Here is a 17774-nt window from a genome sequence, read left to right as displayed (position 1 = left end):
AGGATGACGTTGATTGTCTTATAATTCCATTCAGTGCTGACACTATCTAGGTGGGGGTAGTGTCCAGATCCCAAGATCAAGGGCTCAATTCTCAACATGGCTCCCTTCCCCTACACTTTAGATACCAATAGTTAAGACCCAAGTTTGTTTTGCCTATGCTCCTGACTCACTGGGTATAAACCCAACTTCCCATAAGCTACTTGTTGAATTTGGTTAGTTTGCTTGCATGGTTGTAGAAATCAAGAGAATGTACTGGTTTATTATAAGGGTATTTATTATAAAGGATACAGGACATTAACGTATAGAGCACAGGGAAAGATATGGGAAAAGAAGTGAGGAGCATCCATTAGCTGAACTACCCTGTTCAAGTCTCCAGACTCTATCCTTTTGGATTTTTATGGAGCCTTCATTGCATGAGCAATGGAGCATGGATAGCTACATGGAATTGTGACTGGATGAAAAGGGCATGATGAATGCTAATAGAGGAAGGAAGCCCGCTGCCTGCACATTCACATTCCTTTTGGCCTCTGTTCAACATTCCTTCTCCCAGGTCTGGTACAGGACTCCTCAAATGAGGGCATCTGCTCTGGACAAGTGAGGCCGAGAATGTCTTCATGACCAGCTCCAAGAGACAGCAGGAAAAATTCGAACATATGACTAGCTTTGGGGAAGCCTATGGCCTACCTTATAGCCTACCTTGGGAATTATGAAATATATGCCATAATACACCAGCATATCGAACAAAAATTTTTGCCTTAAAATGTTAACAATTGGTCTGTGTCTAAGTGTAATATGTCTGTAACATGGGCAGTTTAAGTGTGTTAAGCCCTTTTAGAACCTTCACTCCAGTACTTACCACAGTATTTTTAATCTGTTTGACTATATTGATTAGAAAACACTTTTTTGATTTGCAATGTGTTTCCTTCTTTCCTTCCATAGCAGTCTCAGAAGCTGCAAAGACAAAGCAGAATCTGGCTCAGGATTTCTTCAGAGAAGAATATTTACTGAACAATACTATTGGTAGGTATACTCTGTTGAGAGCATTAAAAATACAATGGAGAAATGGGGAGGACGGTATGATTGGTTAAAATAGGCACTCTTATTGAAACTTTTATGTACAATGTATTGGGCATAAATAAAATTGGTTGAACTTTCTGACTGCTTATTCCAGAAGAATTACACTTTAATTTTGGTAGACTCTACTTGTATTTGTTATAAAGTTAATATTAAAATAGGGATTCAACTGTGGATAGGGATGGGAGCGAAAAGCTGGAAGAGAGTGAGAGAATGGGTAACATTGTCCAAAAAGAAATGTACTCATTACCTGACTTAAGTAACTTGTAACATCTCTGTACATCACCTTATAATAACAATAAAAATTAAATTTAAATAAATTAAAAAATAGCGATTTCTGATCATATATCTAGCTTTGTGGGAAACAAAATCTTGGGGCTCAGCTTTCTATGTAAAATGAATCATTTCTTAATTCTTAAGGAACTCCACAATGAAAAAATTTTTATGGTCAAAGTTGTAGGTTTCAATGGAAGCAAAGTTTTGAAGGTTTCATATCTCCTTGTAGCAAGAGGGTATTATTACTTTGTTCCCTATTTGTTAAGAGTGCTTTGTTTTGTCTGGTTGTTTATCAAGTGATGGAACATCTACTTTCTTGGATTTTTTTTCTCTCCTGGGCAGAGGGCTTGTGTTCTTATGAGTTCTAAAATCAACCAGTGAAGTTCTTCTAGTTTTCATTGCAAGTGGAAGAGCTCCTAACTGAAATTTTATTCATTTAGCTGATTGGCTAGCTCATAATCTTTAACTATTGTTTCCACTCAACTATTGGCTTCAAGTTTCTTTTGTGTTCCTGACACCTGGGGACTTTCCTTCATTGATGTGAAATTGGATATAAAAGTAGAAATTGCTTTTTCTGTAATTTCTATGGGTTATGAGTAGGACTGGGGTACAGGGCAAGTTTCCCACTTAAGCTCAGTGAGCCAAACTGAATGGACATCTGTCTGTTCTTTACATCCAAAACTGTGCCAATCTTTCTTAATTAATAAGCAAAATGTTGGACTGAAAATGTTGGCTCCAGTGGGGGGCAGGAGGAAGAAAAGAAAAGAAAACCAATTGTGTACATAGACATTGGTGCCTTATTAAGGCAGAATTTACTTCTCAATAGCTAAAACAAAACATTCTTTTATTTCCACTTGAAAGTTGAGTTGTTAAATGATAACAAATAATCTGTATTGTGCTTAGATTAACATCTAAAATTGCATATTTATTTATGAATATTAATATGTTTTATAAAAGTTTCCTTGGTAAAATAGATATATATAATGTGTTTTTCAAACAAAAAGGTAACTATTTTAAATATTACAACTAACATTATAGCTCTATTTCTTTTAGGCTCTTGTCAGAAACCATATGTTGCACTTATTGATGGGATCACAATGGGAGGTGTAAGTAGATGCTACTCTTTTCATTGATGTGAGTTATACTCAAAACAAGCTAAAATTATTAAACAGAAGTGAAGAATATAATACAATATAAGCCATTGAAACAAAATCATATGTGATTTGGAGTTTAATCCAATTATTTTGAATTGTAATTCAATTACAGTGTATAATATTTTAATTTTTTAAATTAGGTAGCTTGCCAGAGTGTTTGTACTTTTTTTTACCTATAGGACCTTTTTCTTGTGTTGGAAATCAAACTCATGGTCTTGCGTATTCTAAGAATCAATACACTACCACTGGAATATATTCTCAGCTGTTGTTGTTTTTGTTTTTCTTTTTTTAAATTTTAGGTGGTATTAGGGTTTGAACTCAGGACCTATACTTGCTAGGCAGGCACTCTTAACAGTTGAGCCATACCCCCTAATCCTCTTTTGCGTTTTTTTTTCCCCCTTCAAATGAGATCTCAAGTTATTTTTCTGGAGTGGGCCTTGGACCATGATCCTTCTACCTACAGCTCCTGAGTAGCTCTGGTTACAGGTGTATACCACCACACCTGGCTTATTTATTGAGATGTATGTCACAGTAACTTTTTGTCTGACTGGCCTTGAACCACAATCCTTCTCATGTCCATCTCCTGAGTTGCTGGGTCCACAGGCATGTTAAGTTTTTCTAGGCTTTTAATGGTTGGCTAATCATAGCTAGTACATAAAACTTTACCAGAAATGCTTAAAGATTTTGGGACAGGAATTCACTGTGTAGCCCAGGTTGGTCTGAACTTATTATGAAGCTAGTCTGGCCTTGTACTCATGATCCTGCTTGAACCTTTTGGTTTCTGAGATCATACAGGCATATATCACCAGGCCTTGGTTAGTGCTTTTAATTTATATGAAATTCTTTAAAATGGTATTTCTGCCCATTGACAAATCATTTTTTTTATTGTGAAAATACCATTTAGAGGAGTTACAATTACATGGGCAAGATAATGAGTACATTTCTTTTTTTATTTTTTTTATTGTGAAAATACTGTACAGAGGAGTTACAATTACATGGGCAAGATAATGAGTACATTTCTTATCAAGCATTGTTGCCTCCTCCTTTGTTTCTTTGTTTCCCCTTCCTATCCCTTCCCATCTCTCTGCCACCCCCGCCAAAGTTGTAAAGTTCGTTTTTTGACATAACGACTTGTACATCTCATTGTTGCAATGGGTCCACCTGTATCCCTATTTAAATAATTTGTTTTTTCCCTTCCCCTCTCCAAATTATACCAACATCAAATACAGCGAAAACAGGGATTATACCATGCAGGAGGGACATACAAAGCAACAAAGAAATCATCTTATAAATATGTTAGCAACAATAGCAAGAAAGAAAAAAACCACTTGTGTCCTTATCTTGGGGTTCATTTCACTTAACATCACTTATCTGATGGTTTCTGCTTGTTTCAGACATATACTAGATATTGCAAATAAGGGAAACCATGGGACCTATGTTTCTTTGGGCCTGGCTTGCTTCACTTAATATAATTTTTTCCAAGGCTTTCCATTTCCTGACAAATGGGACAATGTCATTCTTTCTGATGGAGGCATAGAATTCCATTGTGTATATATACCACATTTTCTTGATTCATTCATCTACTGATGGGCATCTGGGTTGGTTCCATATCTTAGCTATGGTAAATAATGCTGCAGTAAACATAGTTGTGCTCGTAGCTTTAGTATGGTTTTGTTTGTGATCATTTGGGTAAATGCCCAAAATTGGGATTGCTGGGTCATAGGGAGCTCTATGTGGAGTCTTTTGAGGAACCTCCGTACTTCTTTCCAAAATGGTTGAACAAGTTTACACTCCCACCAACAATGCAGTAGAGTTCCCTTCTGTCCACATCCCCTCCAGCATCTGTTGTTATTAGAGTTCTTGATTATAGCCATTCTAACTGGGGTGAGGTGGTATCTCAATGTTGTTTTGATTTGCATTTCTTTTATGGCTAGGGAGGTTGAGCATTTCTTCATGTGTCTATTGGCCATCCTTCTTTCCTCTTCAGAGAAGTTTCTCTTTAAGTCTTTAGCCCACTTATTTATTGGGCAGTGGTTTCTTTGAGAATTTGTTGTTGGAGGATTTTAATTTTTTGAGTTCCAGGTATATTTTAGACATGAAACCCTTATTTGTTGTATGGCTAATGAAGATTTTCTCCCAATCTGTGGGCTTTCTGTTGATCCTGCAAGCTATGTCCTTTGCCATGCAGAAGCTCTGCAATTTCATGCAATCCCATTTGTCCAACCTTTCTTTGTTTTGTTGTGTTTTTGGGTCTCTATTAAGAAAATTTTGGCCTGCGCCAAGGAGACCTAGGGTTTTTCCTATTCTATCCTGTAATGTTTTCAAGGTGTTTGTTTTGACTCCAAGGTCTTTGATCCATTTGGAGTTGATTCTGGCGCAGGGTGATATATAAGGATCCAGCTTTAGTTTTCTACAAGTAGATAACCAATTGTCAAATCATTTTTGCTTTGCCTCTGTTATTATACAGAAATCTAACTGGCTAACATGAAATAATTTTAGAGCAAGTGGTGAATTGGATGATCCTGAGTATAACAAAGACAATCCTTTAAAGAAGAGAGTGGTCAGAAAGGGGGCTACATGGCGAGGTGGTGGATTGAGTTGATCGTAGAATGATGGTGATGAGGAGAAAAAGTAACTTCTGTTCTGACCCAGCCATCATGGCTGATGCTGCTTGAAGATGGTCAAGAGGGACACATCTATTTGTCAAAGCTATACAATGTCACAGGAACTTCTGAAATGAAACTGTAGTTTAATATTTATTTTCAATGCAGAACAGATGGCTGAGTAAAAGAATGGATGGACAAGAGTGATATGATCCAATGGTAATAAGTTAGAGGCAAATTAGGAAGGTCTGTTTGTACATATTCTTTTTTTTTTTAATTGTACAGATTCTTGTCAGCCACTCTAACATTCCATTCTGTTTTCTCTGGGCATAAAGCAGGCCTTTCACATAGGGGTGAAGTGCTTTTAGTAGAGATAGATCAGAGAATTCCTTTGGTATCAGCCCTACTTAGGAAGGGCTGAAATTCAGATAATGACCTCTAAAATATATACAAGAGATAGGACTTAGGTATGCAGGTTGTACAAGATCAGTGGGTGAAGTTCTAAAAATTCTACTGACTCAATATTTATTTAGAAAGGAAGAAGTCTCTCCTCTTACTCTTGTAAAACCACCTTCAGTGAAGCCTCTTGGGTACTAAGAATTGGCTTAGATCTTGCACATCATTTGGAAAGAGATTCTACTAGCAGGTGTCTAGTGAGAAAGCATCATCAAGAGCAGGCAATGACTGTCTTCCAGTTGGTAGATACTGTCCATGGTTTTGTTGTTCTTCTATTTTCAAGGAAGTGCTAACTTAGGGATATTAAAAGCTCTGGAGTGTCCGTAATTGGTGGTTTATGCCTATAATCCCAGTACTTGGGAAGTGGAAGTTTGGGTTACATAATGAGGCCCTGCTTCAAGAAAAGAGATATAAACACAAAATACTGTATGAAGAAAGTTCTTCAGAACAGGGGAAAAGAAATAACTGGAAGTACTGCTGTATAACTGCTTTGTGGATATATAAGGAATGAGGAAAAGATGAAAGCAAAAGCAATAAGCATAACCAATAGCATGTAAGAAAATGTGGCCCCAATTAAACATGAAAGAAACCCAACAAGAACATAGCAATCTCAGATGTCTTGAGTAGAACTGAATAAGTGTAATCTTCTTCCCACTGGTTTTCTTTCTGTATTTACTGAAAAGTGCACGAATAACTTTCTAAATAAAAGTATACTTTATATCAGCCCTTCTAGTCAGAATTCTACAAATTAATGCTTTTTACAATGCTTTGAGTGGAATGAGCAAAGAAATCTTATGGTCAGACAGCACTCATTCGTGAGCTCAGCTTGGCAGCAAAAGCAGGTAATTTTTGTAGACTGAGCTAAGGGGAAAAGTAAAATTTGCATCATTTGGGCATGGTCTTAATTAGTTGGTTTCCTGTGATCGGCTGAAACATAGATGCTTACTAAAGTATACTAAGGTTGAGTTTTGTTATAGTTTGTTACACAGGTACTCAAGATACAGACTCAGACCAATAACCAGCTAATTTAACAAACTAAACACAGGATAAAATGAGGCAAATAGGCTTTAATAAAAAGTATGAATAATGATTATTTTGATTTTGGTCAGTAATTTTTTTCTTCTAATGTAGCAAATTTAGCAGTCCAAAAGATGGCGCTACAGAACTTCATTTTTACCCCATCACTTTTTTTTTTCTGTAGAAAGTATTTTTCTCCAGCATTATTTTAATGTTTCATTATCCATCACACAGCATTTTATAGAGGAGAAGGCTATATTCTATTGTTGCAGGTTTCTGAAATTCAAATATATACTCAGTATTTTGGTATATAGTAAAATAACAATGAATGTTACTAAGTGGTTCTCTACATAGTTGATCAAAATTCTGTAAAATTATGGCGTTTTAGTGTATTTGTTTCTAGAGAGATACTTAAAATAATACTTCATTTTCTTTCCAAGAAAAAAAAGTATTTAAATTTGTTGGCTTTCCCTTTAAGCAGTTTTTTTTTTTTTTTTGAGTCTGGTCGTGGGGCCTGAACTCTGGGCCTGGGCGCTGTCCCTCAGCTCTTCAGCTCAAGGCTAGCGCTCTACCACTTGAGCCATAGTACCACTTCTGGCTTTTTTTCTTTTTGCTTATGTGGTGCTGAGGAATCCAACCCAGGGCCTCATGCATGCAAGGCAAGCGCTCTACCACTGAGCCACCTTCCCAGCCCTTAAGCAGTTTTTGAAGTTATGTATACTGAACTGGATTTAAAGAAAACTTGTTTCCCTCCTCCAACCCTCCCCCCACCTTTAAATTTTATAAAGAAGACAGTATTGACTCCTCCAAGCCAACTCAAATTATGGGTGTAAAGTGGACTTGTTTTTGTGTTTCTCAAAGTACCTTTAAGTTGCTCTAACAGAAGGATTGCAATTGTAGACAAACAAGATATGACACACCAAATAGATCACTTTGTCATAGGACTATTTGAGAAACAGTAGGAACAGGAAAAGTTCTGAAAACTGTACAAGTTATCCTTTTCTAAGGAAAGTTATACCATAAGAAAAATCTGTATTTGTAAGGGAGTCTCTCTCTCTGTCTGTCTTTCTGTCTCCTCCCTCCCTCCCTCTCTCTCTCTCTCTCTCTCTCTCTTTCTCTCTCTCTCTCTCTCTGTCTCTCTCCCTCCCTCTCCCTCCCTCTCTCTCTCTCTCTCTCTCTCTCTTTCTCTCTCTCTCTCTCTCTGTCTCTCTTCTCCTCTAGGAGAGGGATGCCTGCATCACCTGAAATACCTACCTGTGGAGAAGACACCAATGTTTATCCTGTAAAACAAACATGACTCTTGTTTTCCATCCTTTTCCTGCACATCTTCCTATAACTTGTCTCCCTATATCTTTCTTTAGTTGAAGAGACTATATAAACTAGAGTTCTAGGCTGCTTCTTGGAGACGTCCAACTTTCCTATTTATACCTCCCATGTACACCTGCTTATTTTCTCTCTTTATTGACCTGTCTTCTGTAATGGAGGTTCCAGCTAAAAACTCAGGGTAGAAGAAAATAATTTTTACCCTTTTTTCATGATCAATAATGAAAATAGTTGGGAAGTATGTTTTAGGAAGGGATTGTTACAGGGATAAAGCTCAGCTCTGAGGCTGCCAACAGACTCAGCTGCCACCTGTCCCCACATGCAGAAGAGATGAGCAGTGCTGGAGAGCAAGAAAGGAGCTTTAGTCAGTGATCACCTTGGGAAGATCAAAGGGGTTCAGTGACCCCAGGTCTGTTTCCAAGGCGCTGACAGGAATTTTGAGTTGTATAGCAAAGGAAACAAAGCTAGGGGTTGGAAGTTAGCACAGGTTATCTTGGTCAAACCAGTGGACTACTTGGTTATTGCCTTAGTTCTGGTTTGGGGAAGTTATATTGGGGTGATATATTCTACAAGTCTCACCATACTTTGGGGATGATTTCAGTCCCTTGTCATAGATGTTTACCCATCAGTTCTGCTGGTTTTGTTACTCAGAAGAAAGACTCAGAAGGCAAAAAGTTAAAGAGGCAAAAGAGAGCTAGAAAGGGACAAAATGGAGTTAGCTAGGCTTGTGGCTGAACTCTTTCTTTCTGTATGTTGTGATTGATTGGGAATGGTAGTGGGATTAGAAACAGTGAGCCTGTACGGTTCCCAAATGGTTTTATAGGACATAGACCAACCACATAGAATGTGAGCCATTAAATGGGAGCTTTTCAATCAGATTATATTTAGCTACTGATGAGTGTTACTTGAGACATGTCCTTTTTTATGAAAAGAATGAACAATCCTCTAAGATAAAAATATGTTAATGTCTTGCAAAGGTTTGTTAGAATTGGTACTCTTTGGTTTGAAGTGACTTTGTTACTGCTAATGACAATTGAAAATAAGAAAGCTTTCTTTATATTGTCATGAAGGTTTTTCTTAAAAGCATTTAATAGAATCTAGGGCTTAATGAAACCTGAGAAGGGATGAAATAATTTTGTGAACTCAGTTAATATTTTTAGGGGAACTTTTGAATTTCTTCCCTTTCCAATCCCACATATTTTAAATCTTTTAAAAAATAGTCACTTTAAAATTGTTTTAAGAAATGAAAAAAATGCATTAGCTGAGATATTAGTAACCTAGCAGAAGCTGTAAGAGGAAATATAAAAGGAATTTCTAAGCATATAGTCCACATACTTCCTTTTCATTTGTTTTTATTCAGTGTTGTACTTTCTCCAAATGTGGAATTCATAGCTAATTAAATTTGGGGAGGGGAAGGGGAATGAATAACAAAATACTGAAACAAGGACACAGTGCAACAGTGATACTCACGAGACACTATGTTGGAAATGAACTTTACAACTTGGGTTGGGGAGGAGTGGGGGAGGAAAGGAAGGGATAGTAGGAGAAAAACAAAGTTCATCAAGAAATGTAGTCATTACCTTAATCATGTAACTGTAACCCCTCTGTACAGCATCTTTACAATAAAATGCATTTTTAAAAAAGAGTAGGGAGAAGTAAGGAGAAGGATTAGAGCAGAGACAATATTGATTGTTAAGACCTGGAGATCTAGCTGTGAGGCAATTCTTCTTTTTTTTTTTTAATATTTTTTTGGTCGGCCGTGGGGCTTGAACTCTGGGCCTGGGCGCTGTCCCTCAGCTCTTCAGCTCAAGGCGAGTGCTCTACCACTTGAGCTACAGCGCCACTTCCGGTTTTCTGGTGGTTTATTGGAGATAGGAGTCTCACGGTCTCTCCTGCCCAGGCTGGCTTTGAACTGCGATCTTCAGATCTCAGCCTCCTGAGTAGCTAGGATTACAGTCGTGAGCCACCAGCGCCCGGCTGTGAGGCAATTCTTCTGAATCCTGGGATCCATAGAAGACAACTGAAAAACTGCTAATTTAGCTCAACATTTTCTTATAAATTCTTAGCAATACATTTCTGAAAAGTTGAGAATAAAATGCAAGGAAAGGGCTCTTAAAATAATATAGATGAACCAAGTGTTACGGTACAGACATGTAAACACATCTATCTAGATGGGAGGTACAAAAAGGAGTATTGTGGTTTGAGACCAGTCTAGGGGTGAAAGGGAGTTATGGAGACCCTGTATCATAAAACAAGTTGAGAATGGTGGTGCATGCCTGTAATCTGAGGTACACATGGTGTGGAGGAGGTGTGCAGTAGAGCATCACAGTTTGCACTGGGCAATGTGCAAGACCCTAATTGAGAAATAATCTAAAACAAAGATAGCGAGCATGACTCAACCAGTTGAGCATTTGCCTGGCAAGTGTCCCTAAGTTCAAAACCCAGTGCCACCCTTCCTCCCAAATGTAAGGAAATTATCAGTGTAACTAGTGTTTTATTTTTATAAGAACTGTGAGATTTCATTATAAAGTATGTACAATCTCATTGGGGTTAATATTTTCAGTTGACTGTGTCCTAACATAGTACCTAAAACATAATTCTGCTGTCTATATAAGGAGACTCTAATATGGTAGATATAACTGATAGGTGGTGGCATAAAGATGTAGTGACCAAAGAATTTTATTCATTTCCATGTTTATGAACATGATCTATTAAATTTTAAGTAGTATAGCACAAAAAGTTTATGCAAAATTATGTATATGTCTAAGTATTTTCTTAAAGAAAGGCTTGGTAGGGCTGGGAAGGTGGCTCAGTGGTAGAGTGCTTGCTTTACATGCATGAGGCCCTGGGTTCGATTCCTCAGCACCACATAAGCAAAAAGAAAAAATTCAGAAGTGGCGCTGTAGCTCAAGTGGTAGAGCGCTAGCCTTGAGCTGAGAGCCGAGGGACAGCACCCAGGCCCAGAGTTCAGGCCCCATGACTGACCCCCCCCAAAAAAAAAAGAAAGGCTTGGTAGTTTTAACTATTTGCAAGTGACTAAACTGAGTATGAAAGCATTTGAATTGAGGCACTTTTAATGAAAAACTAGAAGACTCAAATAGAACTGAAACCCTTTATATTTAGCTAATGCTTACCAAACTCCTGTTGAGAGCAAATACACATTTTAACTTACTTTACTCTGTGATGTCAGTGATAGAGTAGTGGTTCAAAAGAATTAAGAATGAGAAGAACTACAAGAATAAGAAGTTCTGAGTGAGGAGAAAGAGCATAATAATGCAGGCAATTACAGGGATAAGAGCAAGCTCAAGCTTATGAACTTTGTCTTCATGGACTCCTCATAAGACGATAATAATACATACCTTTTTAAATAACATGTAAGTTTGAAGTAGATTCTCAGTCAAATCTTTTAGTAACTGATTTTAAGGCCTCATGAAGTGTTATGAGAAAAGTGATAAAATATGTAAGTAAATAAGATAGGTTCAATATATATTTATTGGACTAGCTTGTGATGGTTATTATTTATGCTGCCAATAAACAACACTAAGTTGTTCTGGGCAGAGTCAGTGTTTTTTGGTATGTGTTAATGAATTTCATCACCACACTTTCTTGTGCACATAATATACTCTGATTACACTCACTTTGCCCCATTATCATGTCTTAAACTGCATCTATTTTGAAGTGACAGAGTTAGGGCAAAGAGTATATGGTTACAACAAATCAATTTCAAATATCAAGGATTCCTTATGTTTTTCATTCAGAGAGCTCATTTGAAATTTTGTGGCTTAGAGCTTTCCTCCAACCTATCCTTTGTAACACATTCTGGTGGGAAATAAATATATTTTATTTGCTTTATGATATTTGTGGGTTTATGCTTTTAATTTCTGCAATACTGTTAAGCCAAAATCTTTTTTCTTATTTCCGTAGGGAGTTGGTCTCTCAGTTCACGGACAATTCCGAGTGGCTACTGAACGGTCTGTTTTTGCAATGCCAGAAACAGGACTAGGTAAAATACCAGAAAGTTTTCAATTACTTACAAGCAGTTTGTTCCTTTCATCTACTTTGGATTTGTTTATTGTTGTTATTGTTTGAAAAATTGGAGCAGTGCTAATGTGAATGCTAATTAATTATTACCCTCCTGATCCTCCCTCCCCCCAGGCATCATCATCTGTCCAGTGCCTATGAATGATTACTTTTGCTAGTCTGACTAGTGGGGAAACGCATTGTCTCAGCCTTCTTGTGGATTCCCAGTTCAGTTTCTCCTAATCTTTTCCTAGTCTCATGAAGTTGCCTCATACACATGTATTGCCCATTTCTCAGATACCCAGAGTTCATATTCTCTCTCTGTCTCTGTCTCTCTCTTCTCTCTTCCCTCTCTCCTCCTGTCTTTCTGTTTCTCTCTCCCCTCTCTCTGCTGCACTCTCTCTTGCTATCTCCTCCTTAGTACACTTTTCTGGTAATTATAGATGCCCGGGTCTCTCTGGATTCTTAACTTCATTTATCAAATGAAGGATTATGCCAGGCCTGGAAACTCCCAAGGCATTAAACTGGAGCTATTGTACCTTGCTTGTCTTCTGATACTTAGAGATTATTTTCCTTTATTGTCTGATGTGCAGTGTGCACATTGGTTTATATATTTTTGTGGTTCTAGGGAGCAGACCAAAGGTCTTGCAGATCCTAGGCAAGTACTCTACTCCTTAGCTGTACTTCTAACCCTTGGTTTTTTTCTGTTGTTTGTTTTGTTTTGTTTTGTTTATTTTTTTGCCAGTCCTGGGGCAAAACTCTGGGCCTGGGCACTGTCCCTTGGCTCCTTTTGTTCAAGTCTTACATTCTGCCACTTTGAGCCACAACACCACTTTTGGCTTTTTCTGTGATTAATTGGAGATAAGAGACTCATAGACTTTCCTGTCCAGTCTGGCTTTGAACCACGATCCTCAAATCTCAGCCTCCTGAGTAGCTAGGATTATAGGTGTGAGCCACAGGCTCATGGCACCCTTGGGTTTTTGCTACAGCATCTCACTATGCAGTACAAACTGGCCTTGAATTTATGCTTCTCCTGCTCTGCTTCTCAGGTGCTGGGATTAGAGGTGTGTGCTACCATGCTTGCCATGTGTCTGTTTTGGTAGTTGTTTCAGGCAGGGATGTAATCGTGGTCCCTGGTAGACTGTTTTGCCCATGGTGTAATTTTTCTGGATGGTCATGTTAGGTTGGATGGTTAAGGAGACAAGCTGAGGAAATGATAGGAAGGAGCTAGTTTAAGTAAGGCCTGAGAATAGAATGTGTGGCATTGAGAAAAGTTGGCTCAAAAACCCAAAAGTGAGAATGAACCTTTTCAGCAAATCAAACGTGCAAGTGGGTCTGAATCTAGGGAAAGAGTGATGGAATGTGCTCTTGAAGAGACACAGCCACCTCCAGCAGTGAGTTTGGTAAGAAACCATGGGAGATTTGTGTAGTAGGGAGTGACACAGTCTACTTTTAGACCACCATTTGGTGCTTTGAAGATAATGTCTTGTAAAGGTGCCCTAATATTAACAGTGAGATTGGTTAGGAGGTCCTTACACCAAGCTAGAACTACATTGTCTGGTACTTAGCCACTAGCTACCCATTGCAAATTTAAACTTTTAAGTAAAAATCTTCTCCAGTTGCATCACCCATATTTCATCTGTTTAAAGGCTACATACGGCTGGTGGCGACCTCACTGGACAGCAGAATATTCTTATCAGCGCAGCATATTGTACTGGACAGTACGGAGCTAGAGAAAGGAAATTCCAGTTTGAAATAGTGTGGAGGAATAACATTGAATAGGAGGAATAGACTTGGAAAACATTACGGGAGTTAAATAGCTCACTCATACATGGAATCCTAGATGACTCCCAAGTATTTATTTGTGCTACTCAATAGTTAAGGCTGATCAAGGAAGGTACATTGTAGTGTGAGCATGTGGTTTAGGAGATACTTATTAGCTATAGTTTTACCTACAAGGCAGATGTAAGAGTGTGATATTCAAGGGGAAAAGTGTAACTGGTTTTAGCAGTGAATAATTTGCTAGGCTGCCATACTTAATAAGGCTCTGTCTGTGCATAACCATATTGTAGTTATGAATATTGGAAGGATATATGAACTTTGGAGGGACACAGTTCAGTCTATAACAAGACTATTCATCATGTAGATGTTACTTAAAGCTAGAAGATCTAAGGAAAATGTAAACTCAGGGAAGAGGAAGTCATCTAATATCAAACTTGGACTCTGTAACATTTGACAGTCAATCAAAAGAGGAAGAGCCAGCCAGGGAAACTAGAAAAAAACAGCCACTGGTAGTGGAGGCAAGGGTAATTGGGAGAATATAATGACCTAGAAGAGAGCATGTTTCAGGATAAGAGGGTGTTTTCACTTGGGCAGTATACTGCCAAGCTGAACCCCTGGACAGGTTGGACAAATTAAAAACAAAGCTGAGTGACTGGAGTATCTTGAGTAGTTAAATATGTAATAGGCCCTGGAAGATTTTGAATTGGTAAGCGTGATTGTTTTAATTTAAGGGAAACCATGGAAAGGTTTTAAGGAGTTGAATGCAAGGAATCTGATCAAGATTTGTGTTTGACAAAGATCACTCTGGAGGGTAATCAGTAGGATGTTGTAGGTTCTGGTGAGGATAATGGGTGTCAGTCTGGATGATTTTTCTCTTTGTGGAGGTGAGTAATGGTAGAAATTAGGGAGAGGTTGGTTCAACTTCAGACCTTCTGGTTTGATGTACTAAGATCTCCACTTTCAGTAGCATTCTATTTACTCTTTAATTCTAGGAATTTCTTAGCAATTAGAACCTGAAAGAATTTAAAGATTTATGCTCATATTTATGCTGCCAGTTAGGAAAAGAACAAGTGCAAAAGATTTTATTACTTAGGAACTTACTCATTCAATAGAAGTAATGGTTATTGTATCAGTCTTCATCTACAATATTACAAAATTAAGTGATTTAAATGGTAATTTGCATATAATAGTCCTTGGACTGAATGTTTTACTATATGTATTATATTAATTAGTGATAAGAAAATTTAGGTAGCATTATTGATTACTTATACTATGCAAAATATTGTGCCATCTGACAGTTTATTGACTTCTACATGAAATAAGCAGATTTTGAAAAATGTTAATACTAATTTAGCACAATTTATAGCAAGTTTTTTGTACTGGTTGTACTGTGTAGTACCTAGCTTAATACTCTTTGCCATACTGATGAGAACTCCAGAGAGAAATGAATAGGTAAACGAAAAATGTATGTTCATCTTTATTTGAGTCATCGTTAATCACTTTTTGTTATATTTAATTACAGGACTATTCCCTGATGTGGGTGGAGGTTATTTTTTGCCAAGACTTCCAGGAAAACTGGGCTACTTTCTTGCATTAACAGGATTCAGACTAAAAGGAAGAGATGTGTACAGAGCAGGAATTGCCACACACTTTGTAGATTCTGGAAAGGTAACTGGGTGTTTGTTTTGTATGAGGAAAATGTTATGGGTGGTTGAGACCCCAAGGTAGATGTGTGTGTGTGAATCCTTGACCTTCTGAGAGAAGGTGTGTAAGCATCTTGATTCTCAGTTTTCCCTATGTAAAATGAAAGGAACCTTTTATTTTGTAAGAATATCCTTCCTTCCTTTTTCTCTTTCTCTTTCTCTTTTTCTTTCTTCCTTCCTTCCTTCCTTCTCTCCTTCCCTTCCTTCCTTCCTTCCTTCCTTCCTTCCTTCCTTCTTTCCTTCCTTCCTTCCTTCCTTCCCTCCTTCCTTCCTTCCCTCCTTCCCTCCTTCCTTCCTTCCTTCCTTCCTTCCTTCCTTTTCTTTCTTTCCTTCCTTCTTTCATTTTTTTTGTTGGTTGTTGGGCTTGAACTCTGGGCCTGGGCGCTGTCCCTCAGCCAACAGGCCACTTCCTGTAAGAATATTCTTGAAGAATTCTTCTGTTTCTAAGTTTTCTTAGTGCAGTTCATATAATTGCATTGCAAAATATGTTTTTTGTGACTTTTTAAAGCATGTTTGCTTCAAGAAGATTGCATGTTATTTATCTGCCTGTTTTGTTTCATCATTTTCTTTTTCTAACTAGATGGCCAATGTTCTTAGCACTGGATAGTGATGAAGAGTATGCCGATAGATAGGCCTTAATTTTAGTCCTTTCTTGAATTTAACTTTGGCTTCCAAAATGAGGAATTAGTGTTATCATCATAGTTCAAGCTTCTAATATTATATGTAATATCAGGAAGTGCTAAATAATGTGAGGTGATTTTATCCCAGAGTCTCAGACAAAGATCTGTGATTTCTTCTACTTCCTCTGACTTAGTTTTTTTCTTGATGAACAGGCTTATCTCACCTCTGAACCACATAAGTGTGTGCACCAGCTGGCGGGCCTGTCCTGTGTAATGGTCTCTATCTGTGGAGCTATAGGGTGAACTCTACTTCCCAGGAAGTACATAACTTCACATGAATATCTGATCTTGAGGACATGGCATTTAGAATAGTGGAAGGACTATTATAAAAGTTGAATTAGAAAATTTATGTTATATGCGTAGTGCAGTAACTGGCCTATATTAAGAATTCAGCTGGGCACTGGTGGCTCACTCCTGTAATCCTAGCTACTCATGAGATCTGAATTTCAAGGTTCAAAGCCAAGCCTGGGCAGGAAAGTCCTTGAGACTCTTCTCTCCAATTAACCACAAGAAAACCAGAAGTGGCACTGTGGCCCAAAATGATGGAATGCTAGCCTCCTGGACAGCACCCACTCTCTACGTTCAAGCCGCTTGGCCAACAACAACAACAACAAAAAAAGAATTCAAATTTTAATTATTTTGATACTAGAGATTACTCTGGCTTTTGGACTATTATATGAATCTCTAAAGGCTACTAACAAATTATAAAGTTCTTTACTCTCATGTATCCCCTCTGGCCTGCCATTGAAGTTAAAACATTTAGATAGTATAAAATGCATTGTTTGGACGCTAATAGAATTCTCTTCACAAACTTTATAAATTGGCAGTGAACATTTTGTATTTTAATGAGCCTTAGATTTTTCTCACATTATTATAGATCCTGTAAAATGTGCGAAGTGCACATTTGTTACAAGTCCCCTCTATTTGGCTGAAATTTCAGCTCTCTCTCCATGTTTTGCCTATCCTTAGCTACACTGAGTAAGCAACTGTCTGATCCTTACCCTTAGCAAATGTGGGCCCTCCACTGTCCACTCTGGGGACACCTTTAGTATGGTGGATTTAGTTAGTGTAAGAGAGAGAGCTGATGCATAGTTCTCACTTTTCTTCAGCTTGTCCAATGATAGTGTCTGTAGCAGATAAATGGCCCATTTGGGGGCCTATAATAAATAAAAAAAGAGAGTGGTACACATTAAGGATAGTGTATGAAAAAAAAGAAGAGCTTTCCTGTAAGAAAATACCAGAATTGTTTCATATTTACTGATGTTAGGGTGTGTATTGTCAGGAAAAAGCATTCCACATAGAATAAAAAAACAAGGACAGGAAAACCTCAGCTATTTTGAAAATAGTGAATGGTCCCATTTAGTTGTAAGTTAGGTATATAAGAAAATAGAAAGGTAAGTGGATTGTATATGGTGTTAGGCAGGGAGCAGAGTAGCCACTAGACATGTGATTTTTATAAGTCAGACCTTTGGTTGCAATATACTTTGGATATCTTTTATCTGAAATGCTTGGGACCAGAAGTGTTTCGGATTTCAGACTGTAGATACTACATTTTAAGTGCCATCTTGGTTCATTCCTTCCAAGGCAGCATTTTCTGCCTTCAATCCAGTTTATTTCAATGACCCAGCTGAAGAGAGAGTATCATAATTTTAGACAAGAATTCTATCAAAAAGCTTTTAGCCAGTG

The 17774-nt window shown here is 37.8% G+C and overlaps 1 protein-coding gene across 2 annotated transcripts in view; it reads left to right on the top strand.

The window, feature by feature from the left end:
- Positions 1-17774, top strand: part of Hibch (3-hydroxyisobutyryl-CoA hydrolase) — a 44321-nt gene that overhangs the window by 10605 nt on the left and 15942 nt on the right. The window contains exons 5-8 of one of the 2 annotated variants that reach the window (XM_013029572.1): positions 943-1020; positions 2404-2456; positions 11828-11906; positions 15228-15373. In XM_013029572.1, coding sequence (XP_012885026.1) covers positions 943-1020; positions 2404-2456; positions 11828-11906; positions 15228-15373 — 356 coding nt within the window. Of the gene's footprint in view, positions 1-939; positions 1021-2403; positions 2457-11827; positions 11907-15227; positions 15374-17774 lie in introns of both variants that reach the window. The other variant, XM_013029564.1, reaches the window with a different exon arrangement.

Source organism: Dipodomys ordii, unplaced genomic scaffold (assembly GCF_000151885.1).
Source record: "Dipodomys ordii isolate 6190 unplaced genomic scaffold, Dord_2.0 Scaffold5, whole genome shotgun sequence".
NCBI classification, from domain to species: domain Eukaryota; kingdom Metazoa; phylum Chordata; class Mammalia; order Rodentia; family Heteromyidae; genus Dipodomys; species Dipodomys ordii.
The sequence above is the reverse complement of the archived record's forward strand: the minus strand, read 5'-3'. Positions and strand labels throughout refer to the sequence as shown.